Raw genomic sequence first — 26,243 nt, forward strand, 5'->3', positions numbered from 1 at the left:
ACGTACAATTTTTCCTAAACTCGAAACCTAAAGGTTCGAAACCAAGACCGGAAATAAGAACTGACGACAAAGTCCAGCTAGTGAGTTCAGCGGGCAACATTGGAGTTAAAAGCACTTTTCGACCAAGACTCGTTATCGGCATCTGTGAATGAAATGCCTCGATTTCTACTTTATTCGAGACTGTGATAAACACGGCTTCGTACAGCACCAAGGAATCTGCAACAATACTTTTCAATAAAAATAGAAGAACGGTAGCCAGGACAAAACATATTAAAAATAAAGAACACATGAGGAATGTGATGTCTTACGCAAGAGGTTCCAACATCGCTAAACACGCTTGGTCTTCAAATCACTCTATTGACTTTAAAAATTCCCAAGTGATTGACAAGGGTTCTTCACGTATTCGCAAGACGTTAGAATCATGGCACACCGCTTCGATAGATCATGCAGATAACAATTCTAGACCGCTCCCCAATCAGTACTCTATTCTTTTAAAAAAGAACAATTAGTTTATTAAGAATGGCTGACTGTTAGGATCGAGAAACGCCGGTCAACGACCCATTTGGCAAATCGCTCATATTTTGCCCAAAGATACCCTTAGGTGACCTTATTCTAAAAATCATATTATAAGGTTTCAGCGAAGTTTTATTTTTCAGAAATTCGCGAAAATTTGAAAGCGCGGTCAAAGTGCGGTTTTTCGTGTAATAACATGACCGAAATAAGGTGCGAGGACGAAGCGCTGCTAAAGTCTTAAAATAAATTCAATTGACTTCAAACTTCACACAAATGTGGAACAACCACTCTAATTTATTCCTCGTTTTAAACTAATCTCAGATATGTTGATATAGTGGTTTTCCAAACCATTTTAAAAACACCTATGAAGCGTGTGGAAAATAACAGCAAAATATAGGTCATGTTTAACAGCATAAAACTGCATCTGGTACCTCACTTTCCCATTATTTTACTTTACAGCCTTAAAATGTCATTATTAAACATATACCATGCCAAGTCTCATGCTCGAACTCGCAGTATTTCCCTTTGAGAAAAACGAAAATCTATGTCAATGTGTTGGGCGCAAATAACACAATAATTATACACGAACAAGAGACAAATCAATTTCAATGGCGAAAGTAAAAGGCTACCAGTAATTAAAATCCCGTCAATTCACTGCCATCAGTAGAAACATAATCTCCACTACATAAAAACTGTTTTTAGACGTTTTCGATCGAAACATTGCGCGTTAACTTTGCTTATTAAATTTCCCGTCCGCCGTCATGTCTAGTTTGTCATCGTGTGTATTTCCTTTATGTAAACAACACTGTGAATGGTTGTCATAACAAACGCAAAGAGATTTTCTGGAACCTCGATGTTTTCGATTCTCCAAAACGCTTTAAGTTCGTTAAGACACAATAATGGATTAACTTGGAATGCTGTTTAGCATTAAGGACGTTAAAGGACCGTAAAGTAATCGAGTTGAAATATCTTGAAGCAAATCAAAATCGCGCCCTTACGCTAATTGCTAAACAGCCGATCTCCGTTCAAGTTCAAGAAGTCGAGAGGTTAATCCGGCGATGTATTACCGGTACAACAACAAAATCAAACCGAGGTCATCAAAAGTGTAAGTTTAAAAATGTAGTGGCAAGTTCGAAATAAATTTCGCCTATATAAATTGGAAACAAGAAGTGAAACGGTCTGACCCGAAACAAATAAACGAGATATTAATACGACTAATTTAATTCGAAAACGTTACAGAAAACATACCTAAAAGCCGTCGATTCCCCTCAGTACCACTCCACATTGCCTTAAAGAGGCCAAGCTGCGTGGCTGTAGCTACAACTAAGAGCCATTCAAGAACAAGAAAAATAATTGCTCCTGGATAGGACAGCTTTAAAAAGCGCATTTCAATCTACTGTTGAACATTTGCGCGAGAGCAGTGAAAGCGTGACTGGGCTGCTCGTAGGGTTGTGTGACAACTTTTACTGAGTCTCGAATATCAGCCACGCAGCATGGTTGCCGATATAATAAAAACACATTCATGAGGCCCCTGATTCTTACAGCCTAAAGCTTGGCCTCTTTAAGGCAATGTGGAGTGGTACTGAGGGGAATCGACGGCTTTTAGGTATGTTTTCTGTAACGTTTTCGAATTAAATTAGTCGTATTAATATCTCGTTTATTTGTTTCGGGTCAGACCGTTTCACTTCTTGTTTCCAATTTATATAGGCGAAATTTATTTCGAACTTGCCACTACATTTTTAAACTTACACTTTTGATGACCTCGGTTTGATTTTGTTGTTGTACCGGTAATACATCGCCGGATTAACCTCTCGACTTCTTGAACTTGAGCGGAGATCGGCTGTTTAGCAATTAGCGTAAGGGCGCGATTTTGATTTGCTTCAAGATATTTCAACTCGATTACTTTACGGTCCTTTAACGTCCTTAATGCTAAACAGCATTCCAAGTTAATCCATTATTGTGTCTTAACGAACTTAAAGCGTTTTGGAGAGTCGAAAACATCGAGGTTCCAGAAAATCTCTGTGCGTTTGTTATGACAACCATTCACAGTGTTGTTTACATAAAGGAAATACACACGATGACAAACTAGACATGACGGCGGACAGGAAATTTAATAAGCAAAGTTAACGCGCGATGTTTCGATCGAAAACGTCTAAAAACAGTTGTTATGTAGTGGAGATTATGTTTCTACTGATAGCAGTGAATGTAACGTAGTCTAAACGAGACTAACGATGCTAACACAACGGTTTTTAATGAAGCTCATAAAAGCCCGCCATTACTAGCCGTAATACAATAACAAACTACATCCGGGATACATCTCATTCTACTGCGCAAGCCCGAAGGGCCTATGACATCATAACATCGTTACATCTCCCTCCTTGAACGAGCAAAACAAAGAAATGAAGGGACGGTAAGGTAGGTAATGGACGAAAGGACAAGTGATTAAACAAAACAACTCTAACACTGTTCACTGTTCAGAACTGTTCGAAAAGCCTTTACACTGGATTCCTAGGTGGTGAAATCCCTGAGGTAAGCGGGTCTCCTAACAATCCTGCCACTTCTAGTAGAGACAGGAGCGGGAAAGCTTGGCGAAGCTGGCTGTAAATCTGGCTGCGAGACATCTGGTAACTGCAGCGCTGAAGGTTCAGGGGGCACCTGGAGTGTCTCCTCAGTAGGTTTCCTGGTGGGGAGTAGAGTTTGAGCATTGACCTTCGATTCCCCTATGTCTCCGTCTGGCATCGCTTGAAAGTTCTCAGGAACTTTGTATAGATGTGAACGGTTTCGGCGGTAGAGCCTACCATCCTCTGTGCGGACTTGATAGGAACGTGGAGCTTCCTGACTACTCACTTGCGCTTTAAACCACTTTGAATGACCTGGTAATGGTCGGACCCGCACCACATCGCCATCTTTTAACGGTTGCAACTCTTTAGCACCTCTGTTGAAGGAGAGCGCTTGCTTGTTTTGTCTCTGTTGCAAGTTCAGGTGTACATCGGGAATGACTTTTGGCTGAAGCAGGTGGCTAGCCATGGGTAGTGCGGTACGGGTTCTACGCGAGAAGAGACGCTGTGCAGGGGTGCTGTCCATTCCTTCTGATGGTGTATTCCGGAAGTCCAGTAGAGACAAGTGTGGATCATGGCTGGCATCAGCAGCTTTTTTCAAGATATTTTTTGCTGTTTTGACACTGTTCTCAGCCTTCCCATTGGATTGAGGATACCGTGGAGACGTTTTAACGTGTTCAAACTGGTACTCGGTTGCAAACTTCTGAAACTCAGCACAGTCGAACTGTGGGCCGTTGTCTGTGGTGAGTCGGTCTGGGAGACCATATCTTGCCAGATGAGGTTTCAGCTTGTTAATGATCGCTCTGGCTGTCGTAGACGTCAGTATATCCAACTCGAAGAAATTAGAATAACGGTCAGTTGTAATCAAGTACTGGGTGCCATTGAGCTCGAACAGGTCTGCTGAGATGCTCTGCCATGGTCTTGTAGGTATTTCGTGACATTTCAGAGGTTCTTTCTGCTGCTCTGGTTTGTAGCTGTTGCAAATGCTGCACCTTGAGATGAATTCTGTGATTTGCTTGTAGATGCCTGGCCAGTAGAAGGCTTCTTTGGCTCTCCTGAGGCACCCCTGAATGCCCAGGTGACTGGCATGTACTTTATCCATCATGCATTGCCTGAGGCTAGATGGTACTATAATGCGCTCACCCTTGAACACCACACCATCTTGTATTGAGAACTCTTCTCTGAAGGGAAAATAGACCTGCAACTGGGAGGGTACGTCAGCCCTTCTCTCTGGCCAGCCTTGGGTGATAATAGGAGCTAATGCCTGGAACTCTGCATCAACTTCAGTGGCACTTTTGATTTCCTGCAAGGTTAGTTTCCGAATGGGCACAGACTCTGCCATGTCTATATACTCAGTCTCAACTTCTGTTGGTGATCTTGTGTCAGCAACATTCCATACTTCCTGGGTGTCAACTGCGTCTTGTTTACCCAGGGGAAGGTAAGCTCGGCTTAGTGGATCAGCCATGTGCATCTCTGTACCCTTTCTATAGGAAACCTCTAAATCAAATTTCTGTAGACGCAACAGCATTCTCTGCAATCGCTTTGGTGCACTCAATAGACTTTTCTTCATAATAGACTCCAGGGGTTTGTGATCAGTGTCAATAAAGGTCTTTCTGCCATAGACATAGCCCTCAAATCGCTCAACTCCAAAGACAATTGCTAATAGTTCCTTTTCTATCTGAGCGTAATTAGTCTCAGTAGGCGTCAGAGCCCTGGAGGCATACGCCACAGGGTGCCCATCCTGCATCAAGCATGCTCCAAGACCACTCATAGAGGCGTCGCACTGGAGTACGGTCTTCTTTTGGGGGTCGAAGAACTTGAGCACAGGTGCCTGGGTTAGAGCCTGCTTCACTTGATCTAGACACTGGCCATGAACCTCTTTGTCCCAGACAAACTCATTGTCCTTCTTGACAAGCTCTCTCAGTGGTTTGGCCAAATCTGCTAGGTTGGGAGCAAACTTCTGCACGTAATTTATCATGCCTAGTACTCTTTGGACACCTTCCTTGTCCGTAGGAGGCGGCATTTCATTGATGGCTTTCAGCTTGTTTGGATCAGCCCTGAGACCCTCCGACGATATGATGTGACCCATGTAGCTGACTTGCTTCTGTCTGAACTGTATTTTCTCTGAGTTAAGCTTGATGCCCTTCTGCCGACAACGGTTGAACACTTCTCGCAGGTTTCGGTCATGATCTTTGAGTGCTTCCTCATCGGTGTCTCCTGCTCCGAACACCAGGATGTCATCTGCTATAGCTTTCTGCCCTGGTAGGCCTTCAAGTGCAATATCAATCCTCCTCTGAAACTCCTCTGAAGCTGGGGATACACCAAACGGCAAGCGAAGCCACCGAAAGCGTCCCCAGGGTGTTCCAAAGGTAGTAGCAAAGCTACTTGGCTCGTCCAGCTGTATGTGCCAGAACCCATTTTTTGCATCCAATACCGTGAACACACGGGCCTTTGATAACAGAGGTAGCACATCATCTATTGTAGGTAAGGGGTAATGATTTCTTTGTAAAGCTTCATTCAATGGTTTCGGGTCAATACACAGTCTAACTTTGCCATTTTTCTTTGTTGTGACCACAAGTGCTGAAATCCAGTTCGTAGGTGTATCGACCTTCCGAATCACTCCAATATTTGACAATCTGTCCAGTTCTTGTTTTAGAGGCTCTCTGAGGGCAATGGGGACTTTCCGTGTAGGTAGCTGGACTGGCTGGACATTCTTGTCTATCTCCAGGTGGAGTAGCCCTTCTAGTTTGCCTTCTCCAGTGAACACATCGGTATACTGCGAAATGTAGTCTTCCACCTTGGGACTTTTCTCCTCCACACTGCTTGACTCCACCGAAAGGATATTCTGGCTGTTGACTGTTAGCAGCTGAAGGTGTTCGCTGGCCCTCAAGCCCAAAATGGATTTACAATCACCATGAACAAGATGAAACTCAATGCTGTATTTCTTATTGTTCTTGGGGTTGATGACTTTGAATCGCTTCTTGCCCAAGGGTTTGACCTCTGACTGGTTGTACATTACCAGGGTCACGGGGGTTTCTTCCAATTCACTCAAGCCGTTTTGGCCACAGAGCTTTAACACTGTCTCATCAGTCATGATGTTTACTGTTGATCCACTGTCTAACTGAAACTTTTCCTGGTTTCCATTGACCAGTAGGGTGGCAAAAACTTTGTTAGGGGAACGACTGGAGGCTAATGCATTAACCATCTCTTTCACTTCAATCTCGGCCACATATTCATACTCCTCATCTTCGGATGTGTAATCCACAGACAGCACTTTCTTCTTAGATTCTTGGCAACACACCGCAAAATGGTTTGGCTTGCCACAATTCTTGCAAGATGTTCCCCAAGCAGGGCAGTTCTTCTTCGTGAAAGGATGGTGCCTTGAACAAAACTTGCACTTGCGTTCTTGTGACTCGTTGTGGTTCTTCTCTGGAACCTTTGTCTTCTTTTTGTCAACTGTTTTTCTTTTGTCTTCCTTCACGAAACGGACATCCTCTTGATTCATCTCCTTTAGCTGCCTTGCTGATGTCTGCGAAGATCTGCAGATGTCTATACATTGTTCTAAAGTGAGCTTGCTTGTCTGCAGGAGCTTCTTACGAGCAGAATTGTCATTAATGCCCACCACCATTCTATCACGAATAAGTGAGTCTGTTAATGACCCATAGTTGCATGTCTTCGCTAATTTTCGTAATGCGGTGACGTAAGCATCAACTGATTCATTTGACTCTTGGTCCCGACGGTTGAACACATACCTTTCATAGGTCTCATTGCACTCCCCAATGCAGTATTGTTCATCTTTTCTAAGATCACTTCCGGGTCTTTTCTTTGGTCTTCGTTCTCAAACTCCACAGCATCAATGACGTCTAATGCATCAGAACCGATGCACGTAAGCAACGTGGCTGCCCGTCGTTCCTTATTTCTGCCCGGGTTTTCGGGGTCTTTTAGCTGAGCCGCGATTTCGTAATTTGACCACGCTCGAGAGAATCGTTGCCATTTGACAGGAAGATTTCCACCGCTTAAATCCATCCTTTCTGGAAGCGGTATATTCACAGGAACAGTTATCATCGAGGGTTGTGTACCCGAAGCGCCACCACCTTCTTCACTCATGGTAGGCATAACACTTGTACAGAAATATCGACGGGAGAGTTCACAGAAAATACTTCAAAAAACTCACCAAGTTGGCTTCCGGCGAGGCCACGAGCGGCAGTACTATGTGTGTTTCACTTCTGACACCATGTAACGTAGTCTAAACGAGACTAACGATGCTAACACAACGGTTTTTAATGAAGCTCATAAAAGCCCGCCATTACTAGCCGTAATACAATAACAAACTACATCCGGGATACATCTCATTCTACTGCGCAAGCCCGAAGGGCCTATGACATCATAACATCGTCACAGTGAATTGACGGGATTTTAATTACTGGTAGCCTTTTACTTTCGCCATTGAAATTGATTTGTCTCTTGTTCGTGTATAATTATTGTGTTATTTGCGCCCAACACATTGACATAGATTTTCGTTTTTCTCAAAGGGAAATACTGCGAGTTCGAGCATGAGACTTGGCATGGTATATGTTTAATAATGACATTTTAAGGCTGTAAAGTAAAATAATGGGAAAGTGAGGTACCAGATGCAGTTTTATGCTGTTAAACATGACCTATATTTTGCTGTTATTTTCCACACGCTTCATAGGTGTTTTTAAAATGGTTTGGAAAACCACTATATCAACATATCTGAGATTAGTTTAAAGCGAGGAATAAATTAGAGTGGTTGTTCCACATTTGTGTGAAGTTTGAAGTCAATTGAATTTATTTTAAGACTTTAGCAGCGCTTCGTCCTCGCACCTTATTTCGGTCATGTTATTACACGAAAAACCGCACTTTGACCGCGCTTTCAAGTTTTCGCGAATTTCTGAAAAATAAAACTTCGCTGAAACCTTATAATATGATTTTTAGAATAAGGTCACCTAAGGGTATCTTTGGGCAAAATATGAGCGATTTGCCAAATGGGTCGTTGACCGGCGTTTCTCGATCCTAACAGTCAGCCATTCTTAACACTTACATTTTTCCATTTTAATATATTCTTTCTATAGTTCTACCTATTTTTGTATATATTTGTAGTTGTTATCTTTTCCATTTTTTATCCATCCAAGGCTGTAGTCTGGCAGCCGAGAGCTCTGAAAGTTTTAACTTTATATAGCCAGTGAACGTTTTTTTGTCATGAAAGTTCCAATTTAATTGTGTGACAGATTATCCCATTTTTAAGTTGCGTGATTCAGGGAATCTAGAAATCTAGGAATAATAGAAATCGGAAGCACGTGCCTGACAATCTCAATTAGTTCAGTCGATGATTACCAGTTAATTAGCACCAGATTGTAAACGCGTTTCATCTTATCAACTAGCATGTAAGCTTGCGTGTCAGGTAATATTCCGTGATCAAAGAAACTGTTTAGGAAAGGTTGTAAGCCAATCAAATTAGGTTTCGCTAAGTTTTAAGGAGTGCCGTGTGTTGAGTCTTTTCAGTACAAGTACACAGTCAGAGCGAGAGAGGAAAGCGAACCTTGTGATCTTAGAATAAACTTGTGAAGTTTGCGAAGAACGGCCTGTTCAGTCTTGGCATTCGCAACATTTTATAAATTTTTAATACTTTTCAAGTTGACAAGTTTAATTTGACAAGATCAGGAAATCGAAAGTTTCGGCTAAAAATGAATTTTTATAGCCTCTTTAATTAGTGCAGACCATTGAAGGAAGAAGGAGCACGTTTATATTGTATATTTGAGACGTATTAAGAAATACCTATCGAGGGATTCTTGAATTACTTTGGTTCACGCTTTTATAACCAGCCGTCTTGACTACTGTAATGGTTTATTGTTTGGCTTACCAAAGGCGCAGATCGCTAAATTACAGCGTGTACAAAACGCAGCAGCAAGACTTATTCTTGGCGTCGGAAAGTTTTCTCACATTACACCGGCGCTTTATGAGCTGCACTGGCTGCCAGTTTATTTGCGTATTGATTATAAGATTTTACTTTGACTTTTAAATGTATTTATGGCCTTGCACCAACTTATCTCATTAGTATAAAATCGAATTCATCATACAATCTTATGCCTACTGGTAAGCTCTTATTGGACCATCCCAAGGGAAAGATGCTTCCAACATTGGGGGCCAGATCATTTTCAGCAGCAGCTCCGAAACTCTGGAATGGCCAACCTGAAGAGCTTTGTCAAGCAACATCACTTGACAGTTTTAAATCTCGACTTAAGACTTATCTTTTTAAGAAGCATTTTTATAATTTATAATTTTATTTTATTTTTATGGTGATTGTTAAGCGCTACTGATCAGAATATTTAAATATGCGCTATATAAATTGGTAAATTATTATGATTATTATGATTATTATTGTTATTGTTATTATTATTATTATCATTATTATTATTACTATTATTATTATTATTATTATACTTGAGCGGTGGTAACACGCTATTGAACTCTGTAAACAGCCGATAACATCTCTTTGCATATTCTAGGGGTTATTTCAAAAAAACTTTCATACGCTACAACAGCAACTTTACTTGTACTACATCAACTAGAATTAAATGAACAAAAAATAAGTTTAAAACAAAAAGAGTGCATGGCTGCTTGAAATAACCTCAATGGGTAGCCATCCTTAGTGATTTAAAGCGAATATTTACTTGGGTAATATAAGAAGAGAAAATAAGAAAAAAACATGCAAGAGCACACACATCCCACACACACAACACGCACACAAAGACTGATTATGCATACAGATATATAGTTAGTGAAAAATAGTTGGATGATACTGTATACTGATGAGAATAGTTATACTTTACATACAGAGTTACAGACATTCAATGATGTACTAAACTAGCTTGCAATAACGTTTGATTTGATCTTTTTCTTAAAATATTTAAGTGGCACAAACTTAATATCATCACGAATATCATTCCAGATCACTCTAGCGTTCTTTGCACTAATCAGGTGAAGTACTGTTACCCAAAACATGAAATTAATTTTTTTGTCCCCAACAAAAATGACAATGTAGTATCACATTACATTTAAAAGAACCGCGTAACGCCTCGAAGATTTTATACAAGATCGCGATGCATTCAAGCCTTTAATTATAGCTCTAACGAGCTTACCTTTACAGGAAATCGTGGCTGAAAAGCAGTTTAAAAGCCAAAGTAAATAAAGCTTCTTAACCGATTCCGGGGTCTTAAGTTTTCACTTTTAATCACCTGGACGTAGTCATTTTTACTTTATGGCAATTTATGACGCCATTGCGCATATTTTCATTGTCCCTCATTTTTCTGGCTGCTTCCGGTTTGGCCGGCTGTCGATGTCACGAGCCGGTGGTCCGGGATGTCATGGTGGGGGTGTTAGCTCTGAAGCACCATTCAAGCTCTGCTCCATCAAACCATCTTCCGTTTCCGTAGGAGGACAGTACGAAGGTGGTTCTGGTATTGTGGTGTATTCGCTCATTTCCGTTACCATATGAGCTTTGTTTTGTTGTCTAAAATCACAATGACTTCAATAGGTCCCCCCGCTTTCAGCAGTACACGAAGCTACTTGCCTCACCCCACCCCAACCCGGGTCCCTTGCTCGCCAAACAAATATTTAATTCATTGTTTTTATTAATTATTAAATTTTACCCGTTGGCAATATCAGCGATTTAATGGTTTAGAGGACGGCAGCCCTTTGAGTCAGTCCAATAGGGCACTCTGTTCTAAACACGACCCGAGCTTCAACAAAACATAATTCTTTATTGTTTGCCTCATAGCAGTATTACGCTATAATTCTTGAAATTTGAAGGTGCGCGTTCTAAATGTGCAGCCTTGATGCATCCGCTTTTATTGTGCGAGTTCTAAATGTAACAAAAAAGCAAGAAGAGTCTCAGCGTAAATTTCATGCATTTGCGGAAAATTTCATTCTTTCAACAGGTAGCCATGGGTTCTGTGGTGATTTTAATTCGCCTCATCCAAATCGTCTTAGTCCGGTGGCTTGCAGTGACGGGTGAAAGTATTTGTCGCGCAGACAAGTGTTCCTGTGCTCCTTTCGGCAACACGAGGATAAAAGTTGAATGTAACTTTACTAGGAACGTACCAAGAGGGATCCCCTCAAATACCGCAGTGCTGTAAGTTTCAGTTTAATGAAACTTTAAACACAAATCGATTACAAAAAAGAGAGAAAAAGCTACTTACATTGAAAAAAAACGAAAAACTCTAAAAACGTACTTCACTTGCAATACACTACTTATAAGATAAAATTCTTCATTAACATTTACACTACTAACAGGAGAATTGTCCATTGCTTACATACAATTAACTTGAACACATAACAACTACAAGCAAAGGGTAAAGAAGAAACTACTTATAACACTTACAATTATACAGCTTAGACATACAGGTTATTTTAGGTTGTCAGTTACCCTTATTTTAATTTAATTATTACAGTACTAAGTAATTTAATTTATAAAAAATAAGGGATAAACAAAGCTGTGGTTGTTCTTTCTTCTAGATTCGTTACTTGACAAAATATTGACTGGTTACATTACTTAACAAAGTTTTGTTCTTGAATATTACTTACACTGTTTAAACAATTTAGACATCTTTACTGAAACTTCATTAGGATAGAGATTTTTCCTCAGGAAAGCATTGACTCCTGACAACGGACTCGTTTACTGCGATGAAGAGAGGATGAAGGGTAATCGGGTCAGTCCTCCGTGTAAGACTCATTCTTAATCCCTCTTAAGCTTTTTTCTTTTACATTGCTCCCAGCTTCAAGAATCCCGAGGGTGTCTAGCAGGAGCTGACCCTGTGGCGCGAATTTAACTCAAATGGAAAGCTCAAACGCTTTTACACGCAACGAAAATGAAAACATTATGGACTGGACGGCATATCTAAATTTAGCTTGGGAAGGATTAACATGAGAATAAGGCCTATATGGGGATTAATTCTCTTAGTCTTCGTCCTGTAGTGTCTCGATATATTCTCACTTCCTTGACAATGTTGCTGCTTGCTCCTGCAGAAATCTTTCGAGATGTTCTTTGGATTCCATTTCTGAAGACTCGTTTAGAAATCTTACGTTACTGAAGAAACTGTAAGTAGAAATTATACCAAGTTATAAATGTATCGTGTCTTTAATTCATTATTTGACCCACTATGCTCCTTACCTGGCTAAACCATGGACTGAGCTAAGCGTATTATTTTAAATTGTCACGTCTTTGTGTTAACTAAGCTTTGCATACCAATTCTCTTCCAGGGACCTTTCAAGGAACTTGATTAAGTTTATTCCACCAAATACCTTCCGGAATTTGACGTCACTAAAGATAATGTAAGAAAAAGTTGACATCAAAATTTTCAATATAATAGTTTACTAATCTATCACATGTTTTTCTCGAACAATATGAAATGATAACCCGCGTTTCAAAACAATTTTGATACGAAGTTCCTTCCATTTACTGATGTATTACAGTTTAAGGACGGTGCCTACTATTGTTAGTGCGCACACGTTCTGCGCATCACGCAAGGCATGGTTTAAGCGCGACGCGCGCCTGGATTGACATTGACACAATCAACTACGCTACCAAGTAAACGACAAAAATGAGAGCAAAATTTTCCTACTGTGAACAAATCAAATTTAATGAACCTGTAATTAAACCAGGAGCACAAAAATAGCAGCATATCGCTAACTGTTAACGTCTTTCAGCTGAAAAACTAGCTGTTGACTGTCGAAAATTCTACTGAAATCCAACGGTAAACATGTACCTGCAGATGGCGTAGTGCGCGTGCAAAACAAGTGCGAGATATGCCAATGTTCTACTTACTTGGGGGGTGACAGGAAAAAGTGTAACGGGCACCGTAAAACTTTTCAGAAAAGATCAATAACTTTAAAAAACGCGTGGTTACCCCTACATTTTATGTTATGAAAGGGAAGTGGCAAGCCTATTCGACACGTGAATAGTTTCTGGTTGTGAGCAAAAGGTATTTAGACTGTATTTAAGCTGAACCAGAGGAAGGCTGTCAGAGACGCCAAAAGCGCTGTTGCAACGATTTTGTTATTAAAAACATACCAAAAAGGTTTTTATGCTATTATTTACCATGAAGTTTTAAGATCTTTATAAATGTGTTTGCTTTTCTGTGTGTAAAGGCGAATTCTAAGGAAATCTGTGAAGAAATATCCTTTCCTTCTTTTTCTAGAAAAATGCTGACGTCAGTATTTTGCTGCGATTCAATGCTAATTATCTCGAAAAAATGCGTGGCTACCCCTAGCCCTTGCAAAGATCTACATTTTCCGCATGGTCCTAACCTGGCGCAAAAACCTTTGTATTTAGCAGGCACCGTCCTTAATTTGAAATTAACATATAAAAAAGGGCTGTCATCAATTAATCAGAACTGTCAAGAAATCATCCAACGAATAATTTGGTTTTCAAGTAAAGAAAGGGAGCTATTAAAGTAAATTTACCCTACAACGCTTTTGCACGAGATGTTTTGTAATCCTAATTACTACTCTATTGTTTAGATTCAGTTATCAGGAATTATTTTGCCCTACAGTAGAATTTAACGCACGAGCGATCGTAAATTTTTCAGTCATATAATAAATGGTAATCGTATGATGCGAGTACAATTAACAATTCACACCACGAGTGATATTTTAAAATTGCACGAGCCCTTGGGCATGAGTAGAGTAAATCCTTAAATTGCTAGAGCTTTCATACCATTAATTATTCTAATATAAAACTGCAACAGAGTCTGAAGAACTTTAAAATGGTTCGTATAACGGAGTACTTTGTTTTAGTTTTATCTGTTTTATTAGATTCAACTTTTCCGCAGATTTTATATATAGCGCAAAAAATACAAGCCCTCTATATTGTTCGACTAAATATTAAGCTACTACTTTCCATATATGAAAAATTTCGAAGGAAAATTGCTGTATAGCAATGTTTCCCATGACGTCACGAACACTCTCACGACCTTTGTAACGCGGTGCCGTAGTTAGCAAAACGAGAGGATAACAAGAGAACTATATGGAATACGACGGTTCTTCAATTTTCCTCTATACGAAGTTTCATTCTGAAACTTGGCCGCATCACTAATTTTGAGACCTTCTTTCTAATCTTATCGATTATTTTCGATTAAGTAGAAACGTCTTGGAAATTCCACCGCAAGCAAAGGATTTCACCCGCTCGCAGGCGCTTTTACCAATCACAGCGCAGTGTTTATAAGCAAGAAACATCGCTATTTGTCTTGAGCAAAATTATTTTGCGAGGGAGTTATTTAGCTTTCTGCTGAGCTGAGAAAACATCACCGAAACGAGACGCTTTTTGCAGATTGTCATTCAGTTGCTCTTTAAATCTGCAGCTGTCGCAGTCTATTACATTTACTGATAAGCATGCTTTGTTAATACTTCTTCATCTCAGAAATTTGGAAGACAACCGCATTACTGGAGGGTTTTATCTCCCAGAAAGCGTAGAAGAGATGTGAGTTATGACATTGATATAATTGATGATATAAAGATAAATACCATACATAACAATTAATCCACGAAGTATACCTAAATCACCAAAACTTTAAAATTGCTCCTGTGAAGTATGGGAAAAAATTATCAATGAGTGCAAAAAGTCACTCATCAACTCAAGTTGTTTACTTGTACTCTTTAGGATGCTCAGTATCACGGACAGTAAAGGCTCCAAGAGTAAAAACGATGTTTTTAATAAACTGTATGGTATAACAATAACAACAACAACAACAACAACAACAAATAACTTATTTCATTGTTTACCTTTCCCTCAGTTTTCTGCGTCACAACTCGCTCCTTTCTGCTGACTTGAATCTTATTCTGAAAGGATTAAAACAGCTTCGCGTCATGTAAGTGTATATTTTTTTCCTAAAGATAAGAAAAAGAAGGGGAAGGCTGAGCGATGGAATGTGTGAGGAGAGAGAGCAATAGATGTAAGGCGGAGGCTAAAGGGCTGGGAATTTTAACAGTAAAAAAGGGGCTAATGTTGAACAAAAATAAATTAAATTATATGTGAATATTATATTTATTCAGATTTTAAACCAAAAATGATATCTTTAAGAGAGAAAACATATAATTCTGTTCGGCAAATGATATTTAGCTTGCCGGTTTCAAGCTTCGTAAAGCTCCTTGTTCACTCGTATAATTCCTTACAGGAATATCGATTGGAATGAAAGGATAGGACCAACTCTCTCGTCAGATGTTTTTGCTGGTTTTTCCAAGATGGACCACCTGTAAGTTTAGATCTCCATACGGATGCCACATGACTGCTGTGAAACTGTTGAAGAGGCAGCTAAGTTGAGCGATTTCCTATTTTTGGCATAGTTTAATGATGTGACTTTATAGTAAACGAGTGGCAGCGTTCTTGGTTTTCACGAAGTCTCTTAATTTGCCAATTTTAAGTCGTTCCGCCTGGAACTATGCAAGGCATTTATCTGACTTATTTCATGATTTATTCTTCATGAGGGATGATCATATGGAGCTTGTTTCCAAGAAGACAAAAGTTGGCTTAGTATTATTAGTTTTATTATTCTTTTTTGCGCCAGCTTGCGAAAATGACGACATCGAGCGTTCCCCACTGCAAGAAACTTGCATAGCTAATCACATGGTTTCGAGTGCAATTTGGAATAAATAAGCACGAGCTTATTTTCCAAACGCCAACAGTTAGTAGTCTTTGTAGTCTTTGAAAAATTTACTTATTAATATTATTATTCATTTATTATTCATTTATTAATTCCAAATTGCATGAGAGCGAAAGAGGAAGGTCGCACATTTTCTGTAACGACTATTAAATGTTGGAATCACCTCCCCCTTAAGCTGAGCGCCTCTTCATCTTAAGTTCAAATTAAGTCAGCTCAAGAATAAGATCTTCACTCCTTTTTTAAATAATAATTTTTAGATTGCGATATTTTAGTGATAACCTTTGATTATTGTTTATAGTAGATTTTTAACTTTTAGTACATTTAAGAGGGCCACAAATTTATTAGTTGATAAACTATTACGTGTCACCCTCGATAAATAAAGTTTTGATTTGATTTGATTTGATTTGAATCTGACGAATGTGGTCATGTGATTACTTGTTAACCCCTGGACGAACAAGTGGGGTGGCATCGACCCCCCCCCCCCAATAAGGTTTTTACAAAGTTCTGAAAACACGATTTGCTCCAGGAGGCTGAAACTTTCAGTAGCTGTTCCTTGATTCTCTGTAGAAATTTTGATATGTCAATTGTGTGTCCATCATTTTAGACGTTGCCATGGAAAAAAATCAGCTTTTTTCAGATAATTCTGTAGTTTTTTCATCAAATTCTTCATCAAATAACAAAAATTCATGAATTTGTACATTTCGTGAGCATTCTGGCTTGATTTTGTGTTAATTTTTTTTTATTTCGTGACTTTTTTTTAAAGAAATAGTGAAATCCAAGTTGGCGGGTCGGATGACGTCATTTGACGTCATATGATGTCATTACCAAAAAATGATATCATCTTGTAGAACAAGCTCAGGGCTATCTAGTCAATGTAAATTTATTTCGCTCTGCCTTAACAGAACGAAAAACCAAGAGGGGAGTTACATGCAACCCACTCCCCCCCCCTTCTTGTAGGAAATAGCTTGTACGTCCAAGGGTTTATAATATACTTGAACACATTCTATTTAAGGTCGCCTAAACATTGTTTCTTGAGGCATGCTACAGTGTGTTTGCTATTTCAACACCTTCAAACATTTCCGAAAACACGAGTACTCGCAAAACGTCCAAAAATGCAAGCTTTGGGTGATTTTCGGCAATCTTAGGAAATCATCAGAAATCTTCGGTAACCTTTGGAAGTTTTCGGGTGATTGTCGGAGTTGTTCCAAAATGCTCGGGTGATATTCGTTGATCTTCAGAAGGGTTCGGGTGATCTTCGGAAGCGCTCGTAAAACGTCAAGTTACCTTCGGCTATCGTCGTAAGGCTTTGAGTGCACTTCGTCCTCCTTCGAATACCTCGGATTACCGTCGGTAGTCATGAGTGTCGTCGTACTAACTTCGGATATCTTCGTTATATTTGCACGGGTGTTTCAAATTTTCACCGGTGCTACATGAAAACTACACTCCTTTTTAGCCAATCAGAATTGAGTGATTTTTTCAAGTGTATTATTACACCAATAATTGTGAACTTGCCAAACATATTGAATAACACAAGGTTGTGGTATGATTTCACCAATAAGGTCACTGCAGCCAAAGTCATTAAGCGAAACCAAATTCCAGATAAGTTGTTGTGAAACAAGAATGCGAGGAGCGTTGCCCATTTCAATCAGGCTAATGTAAAGGAAGAAATAAAGGAATTATTTAACGACAAATTTCAGAACGGCACAGCCAAAAATTCAGCAGATTAAAGATTCTGCTCTATCTTTAACCTGACATTTTAGAATTAGTACAGGCTATCGTATGAATGAGAGTGCAATTATGGGATTCCGCTAGCAGTGATATATGAAAATTCTCTCAAAATTGCACGAACTTTTAAGCGAGTATAATTTTATTTGAAAGAACATTGAAATATCACGAGTAGTGTAAATCCTTGAATGTTCCGGTCTTCATACGATTACTCATTTATTATACGACTGGGAAAATCGCTAAAGCGAGCACGTTAGTCTGCAGTGCAGGGAAAATTAAAAATTAACGATAAATTGTCCTGCCCTCAACCAATCATAATGAAGTAATTTCCTCAGTTACACAATAAATTTAGGAAAAGAAGAACGAAAACAACAAAAAACAACCGGAAAAACTTTTATTTAACCCCAGAATTAGAAATAATTTGATTGGGGTGCTGGCTACCCAAAATAACGTAAGAGTTAAAAATGCCAGCCAGCCAATTAAAAGAAACGATATTTTACATGTTTAGGTCAGGGAAATACACAAACAAACAAACATAGACACACACAAAATAATAGAAATAAACAGGTTAAGCTAATAACGAGTAGACTAAAGTTCTTACATTGTAAAAGAAGGCTTTTTCACTTTCAAAAGATTCTAAACTTTAGGAGAAAGAAAAATGTAATACGGTCTTAGGGCGGTTACATTTCTCAACGTGTTTTGTATTGGAGTTTTAACTTTATTTTGGGAAATTAATGTAGGTTTGAATTCCCCCAAATCGAGTAAGGAGCTGATTTGTCAGGAGTAACAGCGATTAGCTGCAGCGAGGAGTATTAATGAGATTTTTCGGAAAAAACCCCTTCGTTTCAAAAATTTATCTTATAATCCCGCATTCTACTTTTATCAATGCAACAACAACAACTAGCTTTATTTGCATGACCATAAATACATACAGTGTTGCAAAAGCTTTTGTAAACTAAAACTAAAATAGTAATGATTATCGTGATCATATAATAATGTTATGATATAGGAATCAAGTTACATTGGTTTGATTTGAAAGTAGAATGTTGCGTAGATCAAAGCAAGATGAAATAAATTTTGCTAATTGAATATTAATATAATGATTTGAAGAAGTCATAAGTTCGCCAATGGCTTGTAACGAAGATAATTGTTTAAAAGTCGGAATAATATGTTCTATTTTTGTTATAAAATTTATTTCTTAGAATAGAGTATTTATATAAGAAAGTGAGATTCGTCTTCAATTTGATTAAATGCACAGATAGGGCAAAGTCTGTCAACCCTTGGAATTTGATCATATCTACCAGTCTCAATCCTTAGCTTGTGATGGCCTATCCTAAATTTCACTAGTTCCTTTCTTTCGCTTAGTTTGCTTGTTAGGCCTAAATAAGAGGAGGATGTATAATCGGTCTTAAAAGTATAGAAACATTTTAGTTTAGTAGAGTTTTGCATGGTATGATGCCAACATAAAATATACTTTTGCTGCATTAGGCCAACATAATGTTTGATTTTAGCGTTAGTTAAGTACGTAAGATCAAAACAAGGGAAATTATAGTATTCAGACATACTTATTATATTAGAATAATAACTATTTTTACCAGCGTGATGAAGATCTTGCGACATGAGAAAGATTTGTTTTTTTTTTTGTTTTTGTTTTTTTATTTATGTTATTGCCTTACAGAACACAGAATAAATGATTACAGTACTAGATACTACTTGGGAATAACTACTTACAGAGCTGACATTAACTATTGTACTAGACGAAACTTATTATTCTTACAATACTATACTTACAATGTTCACACTAATAGTGTTTACAGCACCTTTTAATCCACAAAAATAAATCTAACACATTACAATAAAAAGAAAAAAAAAAACAATGAAGATGGTACAAAAGGGAAGAAAACGAAACAAGTGTTTCAAGTGTATTGTTAGGTTGATTACGTATGGCATTACTAGTATGTGAGAGCGAAGATAAAGAGCAGATTACTGTGAAAAGCTCGTAGGTGACAGCGTATGTACGAGATGGTTGGCAGAGTTGATAGCTGCAAACACTTCAGAGAAAGTAATGCTATCTATCAGTAGGTATATATTCTGCAAGAGGTTCCCATTTTTCCATATCGCCGCTTTTTGTCTCCAACTCGAGCCTTGATTTCAGAAAGGGTAGATAATGGTCAAAGTTAGGGGACATTTCTTTAGATTTGGCTAGCCAGATATGACGTCGAGCTAAAAGAAGGCAATAGTTAATTTGAAGTGCAAATTTTGACGTTTCCGGTTTCAGACCAAAAGCTGTAATGTTTAATAGGGTGGAGGTTTTGGGCATTAGTTTTATACTTTGCAGCCATTCTGATACTCTTTTCCAAAAGTTAGATGTCTCGTGACATGTCCAGAAGAGATGCATTAATGACTCTGGGCCTTCTTGACAGAAGGAGCAATTATCATTTGCCTTAAGCCCAATTTTATATAGAAAGTCATTAGTTGCTAGACGTCTGTGTAAAAATTTAAACTGGAATTCGATCAGTTTGGTACTCCTGGTGCATCGTGATGTCAAAAGGTATGCTGAGCTCCAGTCGAGATTTTCATTTCTTGAGTAGTTACAATCTAGAAGCCATTTCATTTGGTTGTTTTTTGGAACTTCACCTTTGATTCTTGTCAGAATTTTGTATACGAGTGAGCTTACTTTTTTAGTCTCTAAAAGCTTAGTGCAAAAAAGCTTGTACTCCTGACTATTATCATGATCATCCACTTCTTTACGGAGGGTCTTTACAGCCGATATTATCCCGTAATATTTAAGAGGAGAGACACTTAAGCTGTATTTTAATTGAAAATCATTCAAAGAGAGAAAGTTGCTGCTCCCTGGTTTTTGTAAATGTTTCACTTTTGTAATTCCTTTTGCACACCAGTCCTTAAAGAATATTGGTTTGTTTGCTATTCTAATTAGAGAGTTGTGCCATAGGCTTTGTTCTTGAAACTGCACCTGGGATTTTATTTGTTGTTCGAAGTTGACCTCCGCCCAGACCTCCAAAATTTCTTTGAGAAATGCATCCATAGCTTTAATACATGTTGTGGTGTCATTAACATTGAGATTGCCAGCAAAAATATTTTCACGACCATAGTGTTTTAGAGCCAAATCAAAAAAAATTTTCCATTTTGCGTTATTGGTGGTATCTAGGTATTTCTTGATCCATGTTGTTTTTAGAGCTTTGTTAAAAGAAATAAGATCAATCATCTTTAGGCCTCCATCTCAATAATCATTTATCATAATTTTGCGTTTGATTTTGCTTCCCTTTCCGTTCCAAAGAAACTGATAAACAGCTTGTTGATCTGATTTAAAGCATTGTAATTCGATGGCAAGGGAGATAGCAAATAAACTAACTGCGACGCGGCTAACGATTTCAAAACAGTAATTCTTCCCAGCAAGGTCAGTCTACGGTACTTCCAACAGCTAAGGATTTTCCTTATCTTTTCCACCTTTTCATCATAGTTTAGCAGAGCAGCTATTTCAGGCTCGACTGATAGCCACAGTCCTAATGTTTTAACTTTGGATTCCGGCCACTTTAATTCCTTTCCTGGCAGAGAAAGTTTGTCGTTTCCAATACTAGAACCGATCCAAAGGACTTCCGTTTTCTTCTCATTGAGTTTCAGACCGGAGGCTTTACTAAATTCATCTAATATGCTAAGGGCAGAGAGAAGAGCTTGTTCTGACCCGTCTAAAATCAGTGTAGTATCGTCGGCATATTGGCTAATTTTAATTTCATTGTTGTTAACACATATACCTTTTATGTTCACATTGTTTCTGATTGCTTTGGCCAATACTTCCGCTGAAAGGATAACTAAATAAGGAGATAGGGGACAACCTTGTCTAACACCTCTTTGGATCTGAAACAAATTACTGGACCAGCCGTTATTCAGAACACAGCTTTCCGTTTTACAGTAAAGAGCCTTTATCCGCTTAATGATCGATGGACCAAAACCAAAGTAGCGCATGCTTTCGTAGATGAAAGACCACTCTAGTGAGTCAAAAGCTTTTTCGAAATCGATAAAAAGTAATAAGCCTGGAATATTATTTTCTGCGGCATAGCGAATGATACTGTCTATGAGCCGGATGTTTTCTCCAGTAAATCTACCTTTCATAAACCCTGTCTGATCCTTGTTAATAAGTCTTGGGAGAACTGATTTAATACGATTTGCAATAGCTTTTGCAGCAATCTTATAGTCAGTATTCAGGAGAGTTATTGGACGCCAATTTCTAACGAAATAGAGTTCCGCGTCTTTTTTGGGAATTAGTTTAATGATACCACGTCTTTGTGTTATAGAGAGGCAGCAAGATTCTAAAGCGCAATTAAGCGCGGAGATCAAGAGGGAGGAGATATCTTTCCAGAAAACTTTATAAAATTCGGCTGGGAGACCGTCTGAACCAGGCGTCTTGCCCGAATCCATGCTTTTTACAGCTTCAGCACATTCCTTTTCAGACAAAGGACCCTCGCAGCTCTCTTGTTCCTCGAACCCTAACACAGTTTCATTAACTTGTTGAAAGAAAAATGACTGGGGGCCGCATCTTCCTTGAAAGTATTTAAGACTCTTGTAGAAAGATTCGCATTCCGATAAAATTGCTACGTCGAAAGTGACAAATTCAGTGTCGTTAATTTTTAATTGACTTATTGTTCCTTGTTTAAAATGTCGACTTTCAAGGTTCGGAAAGTACTTGGTATTCTTTTCCCCTTCGTTATACCATTGAGACTTTGAACGAAGTATTGCACCTTTAGTCCGATATTCTATTATTTTTTCGAGGTCCCTCTTTAGGGTGTTAAGTTTTTCTATAACATTCTGGCTTGGAGGTTCACTACTGTTTCCGTTGTCAAGTTGTTTTTCTAAAATCGCGATTGACTTTACTAGATCCTCTTCTCTTTTCGTTCTTTCTGATTTTTTTGATGCCGCGTAAGAAATTGATTTCTCTCTCACTTTCAGTTTTACCATTTCCCAAAGTAAGATAGGGTTGACCGTCTCATCATTTTCATATTCGCCTACAGTATTTTCTATTGCTGCCTTGATTTTATCTAGGTAGCAAGTTTCTGATAGTAAAGAAGTATTCAGCTTCCAAAAGCCATTTCCTCTGGGGTTTGAGTGTAAAGATAAACTTAGAGTAATCATGGAATGATCAGTTTTGAATCCTGGGATAATGTCTGCCTGAGTGATATTGCAAGTCAAGAACTAAATTGAAATCACCTCCGATTATAATTTCTTCACAGTGAAAGCTGGATAAGTGACTAAAAACAGCCTGAAAGAAATCTGGGTCGTCCTCGTTAGGTGCATATACATTAGCTAGAGTTAGAAGTTTACTGTTTGTTTCGATATCACATATTACGAAACGGCCATTAGATTTGTTTCACAATGGAGCAATTATCCTTACTTAAAAGATCCGGGGAGTAATTCATGATTTTCTGATTGATAGCTATAATGAGAGGAAACCTGCCAAGTTCAGCTCTACATGCTACATTGGATGCCTAACTGCTTACTTCTAAATAACGCTTAAAGAATTGGAGATGTGTTTCTTCGATCTGGGAACTGTCCCAAGATATGAGATCAGATTTTCCATATGCACCCCAGACTTCACTGTTATATGTCAAAATTGGGGAGATCATCGCGTCGCAATTTTTATTCGCTACGAATGGAGGTAGTTTGCTGAAATTTGTGTGTTTTCTAAGACTGAAAAGGGCGTGGAGGGTCTTTTCTTTCAATTTATCAAGTGCCAATGAAAAGTTACCCGTTGAAGAAATGAGTGTTCCCAAGTAAGTTTAATTTTGAACAATTTCAACAGGCTCATTGCCGATATGAAAATTAGGCTCGGTACATTTCTTAACACGTTTCTGAAAGGTCATGACATTGGTTTTTTTTTTCTTTTTCGGATTGATACTTAACATCCATGCACTGTAATAGGATGATAGAGTGTTACGGCAATTTTACAGTCCTAGTTTTGATTTTGACAACATGACTAAATCGTCTGCATATAAAAGTGAATTTAATTTTGCGCCGTTTGGTAGGACAAAGGGATCATAGAATTTTTCGAAAGAGAATGGTATGTCATTAATAAAGAGGTTGAACAATAACGGGCTCAAAATACAACCTTGGCGTACCCCTGTTACGTATGGAAAGGGCCGTGTTTGATATATTTGTAAAACTGGCTGTCTGCGTTCTTGAACTCTGCATTTATTTCAGATAGCCGGTCCACCCTCTCCCTTTTTTAAAATAAGTTATAACACAACTGTATGTCGCTCTTTTCAGCTAATTTACCAAACAATTTGCGGAGTTTTTGTAGAAAAATAAAAGTTTGTTTAAAAAAATGTTAGAATTGATCGTGAGATAAATAAATATATAACTATAAAGTAATGGGAATATCACATGATGATAGCCTTATATGGATCGTTTGTAGTATTAATTTGCTTCTGTAGAATGTGGCAAAGGGAATTGTACTACAGAGAAACAATTGATCTCTTTAATCTCTTAAGTAAAAAAAGTAAATCATAAAAGCTGGTTGTGCGAAACTTTGCCCGCTTTTGCAATCAATAAGACAAATAACACGCTGTGGCTATATGACACGCAACTGGTCAAGGTTTCTGATTTAGACTAATTGACCGGAATTGAGAGGGATCAAACCCGGGTCACCAGCATGATAAGCGATACTCATTACCACTGCGCCACCGAGACCGGCTGTTAGCTTTCGGAATTTTTAAACTATATATAGTGTTACACTTGCCATTATTGAAAGCTTTCCTTAAACAGGCTAACCGGAGTGCTTTTTGGGCTAAACTACAAAAAAGGTTTGACTGCCGGTTTATTAGTTCATTAAAAACCTTGTAGGACTGCCGGTCATTTAGACACCTCGTAGATAATATTACTGACGCAGTTAATTTATTTTAAGGTTGTTTACAAAATTTATTTCTTATTTTTTTATTATTATCCCTTCTTTTTCTTTTAGAAGCATTGCCGACTGCGATCTTAAACATATCGAGAATGGAACATTTCGAGCGATGCACAATTTATCCACTCTGTAAGTATATAATTTGTTCTGTTTTCTAAGCAACATCTCGATTTGATTTAGCGAGGAGAAATTTCTAGTGCTTCAAAAATTTAGCTCATGCCGAAATGTTTGCTTTAATTGCTGTCGCCTACCTAGCCCTAATTGTTCGATTAATTCAATCAAATACTTTATCTAATGAATCTGTTTGGTCTACATATACAGCGACCTTTCCGGCAATGTAATATCTCATTTACAACCTGGTGCATTGGAAGGACCCGGCGATCGACTATTGAAATTGTAAGTAACTCAGCTTAAAATTGTCTCTCACTACCAAGCCACGAAAATTCTGTTTCTGAAACTTATGGATCTTCATTTCATAAATTATAACTTCGGTCCTTAATCTTTCTGTGAGCTGAATGGTGTGTTTTACAACAGGAAATTGGCCCGGAACAGGCTAGAGACCATAGCTGATGGAACATTTGCACGATTTAGTAAACTCACTCATTGGTAAGCTTTGTCTCTACAGATTACTTAAGAAATAGATTCCATGTTGTCCTGCGTCTGTTCAGTAATAGATCACAGCGAGTGTGTAATTGATGTTCTTACCACATCTTGATGTCTTCTGCCTAATACTAAACAGACGCACGGCACATGGAATCTACTTGTTTTAAGCAATAAAATAAATACGAACCAATCAAAATGCGAGAATAATTCGACGTATTATATAAAAATAAATAAACTATTTACTATTATATTATCACCTGCAGAATTTTCCCAAAGTATATCCGGGATCTATTTCCACCAAACAACATTAAAAGAGGTCACTCCAAAAAAAACGTATATTTTTTGTCTACGCTAATAAAAAACACTTGCACTAAGTTTAGCCACTCACCGAAGTTTCAGCCTCTAAAGTACAGGTTTTCTTTATGAAATGCGACGCCAAAGAAGCCCAAAATTCGAACATCGTGGCCGCCATTTTGAACAGTACTTAGCAGTCCGGCCGCATTTTCTTGACGTCATTGCGTCCAAGAGATTTTGTCCAAATGGCTTCCAAAGAGCCTTTTAACCACCACTCTGGGTTATGGCTGCTCTTGAGCCATATTATTTTTAGCCAAACATGCTCCAGACTCCGAAATGATAGCATTGAGATAGTGGAGTGGATAATCCCTTAGTAAAAAATAGATTTTGCTGACCTTGTGAAGGATGCCAAGTCAGCAGCAGGTTTTTCTCCTTCCCGCAAATTTCGAGTTGGACGGAATGACGTCACATAAACGCGACCTGGCTGCCAAGAGAGTTTCAAAATGGCGGCCTCCGAAGTCGCTTCTTTCGAGACGAATTTCTTCAGGATAGCGAGCACTTCAGAGGCTGAAACTTCGGTGAGTGGAAAAGCTGAATGTTTACTTGCTATAGGCGAAGACTGAGAAAGTAAACTTTTTGGAGTGACCTTCTCCTTTAAGGTAATTCCCCTGAAATTTTTCTATTTCTCTTAGTCATTTCTGTTAGTCTCTTAGTTATTTCTATTGATCACCGTGCTTGTTTACGCGTCAGCAGGCTCTTAAAATGGGGTATTTTTACTGGTTGCGCGTTAAAAATTCGAATCACCTTCTTACAGAATTAAGTCCTGGTTACTTGAAAGACAAAAATTTATCTTGAAAGTAAAACTTCTGTTATTCACATAAGCATTATTGTTTCATTTAACCGCTTTTGATTGCCTCGTTGTAGGAATATTGCACTTTTCGGACAGTTCCGTGGTTA

General features: G+C 38.4%; 2 protein-coding genes across 2 annotated transcripts in view; one reads left to right on the forward strand and one right to left on the reverse strand.

Moving 5' to 3' along the window:
* Positions 1–6,684: 6,684 nt before the first annotated feature.
* On the reverse strand, positions 6,685–7,690 carry LOC149101630 (uncharacterized). Its single transcript, XM_089275730.1, has one exon. It carries the CDS (start codon positions 7,185–7,187, stop codon positions 6,750–6,752), a length of 438 nt encoding a protein of 145 aa, XP_089131856.1. The 5' UTR covers positions 7,188–7,690; the 3' UTR covers positions 6,685–6,749.
* A 2,668-nt stretch (positions 7,691–10,358) lies between these two features.
* The window catches only part of LOC110043831 (uncharacterized), a 40,486-nt gene continuing 24,601 nt past the window's right edge, over positions 10,359–26,243 (forward strand). The window contains exons 1-9 of the mRNA XM_089275635.1: positions 10,359–11,223; positions 12,117–12,188; positions 12,351–12,422; positions 14,509–14,568; positions 14,882–14,956; positions 15,263–15,340; positions 24,447–24,518; positions 24,711–24,785; positions 24,924–24,995. Coding sequence (XP_089131761.1) covers positions 10,997–11,223; positions 12,117–12,188; positions 12,351–12,422; positions 14,509–14,568; positions 14,882–14,956; positions 15,263–15,340; positions 24,447–24,518; positions 24,711–24,785; positions 24,924–24,995 — 803 coding nt within the window. The 5' untranslated portion in view covers positions 10,359–10,996. The remainder of the gene's footprint in view (positions 11,224–12,116; positions 12,189–12,350; positions 12,423–14,508; positions 14,569–14,881; positions 14,957–15,262; positions 15,341–24,446; positions 24,519–24,710; positions 24,786–24,923; positions 24,996–26,243) is intronic.

The sequence above is a fragment of the Orbicella faveolata genome, unplaced genomic scaffold, assembly GCF_042242905.1.
Source record: "Orbicella faveolata isolate gen_17 unplaced genomic scaffold, um_ofav_v1 contig_37, whole genome shotgun sequence".
Classification (NCBI taxonomy): domain Eukaryota; kingdom Metazoa; phylum Cnidaria; class Anthozoa; order Scleractinia; family Merulinidae; genus Orbicella; species Orbicella faveolata.

Excerpts from the sequence above, each read along its gene's own strand:
- LOC149101630 (XM_089275730.1), bottom strand. The coding sequence starts at position 7,187 with ATGCCTACCATGAGTGAAGAAGGTGGTGGCGCTTCGGGTACACAACCC.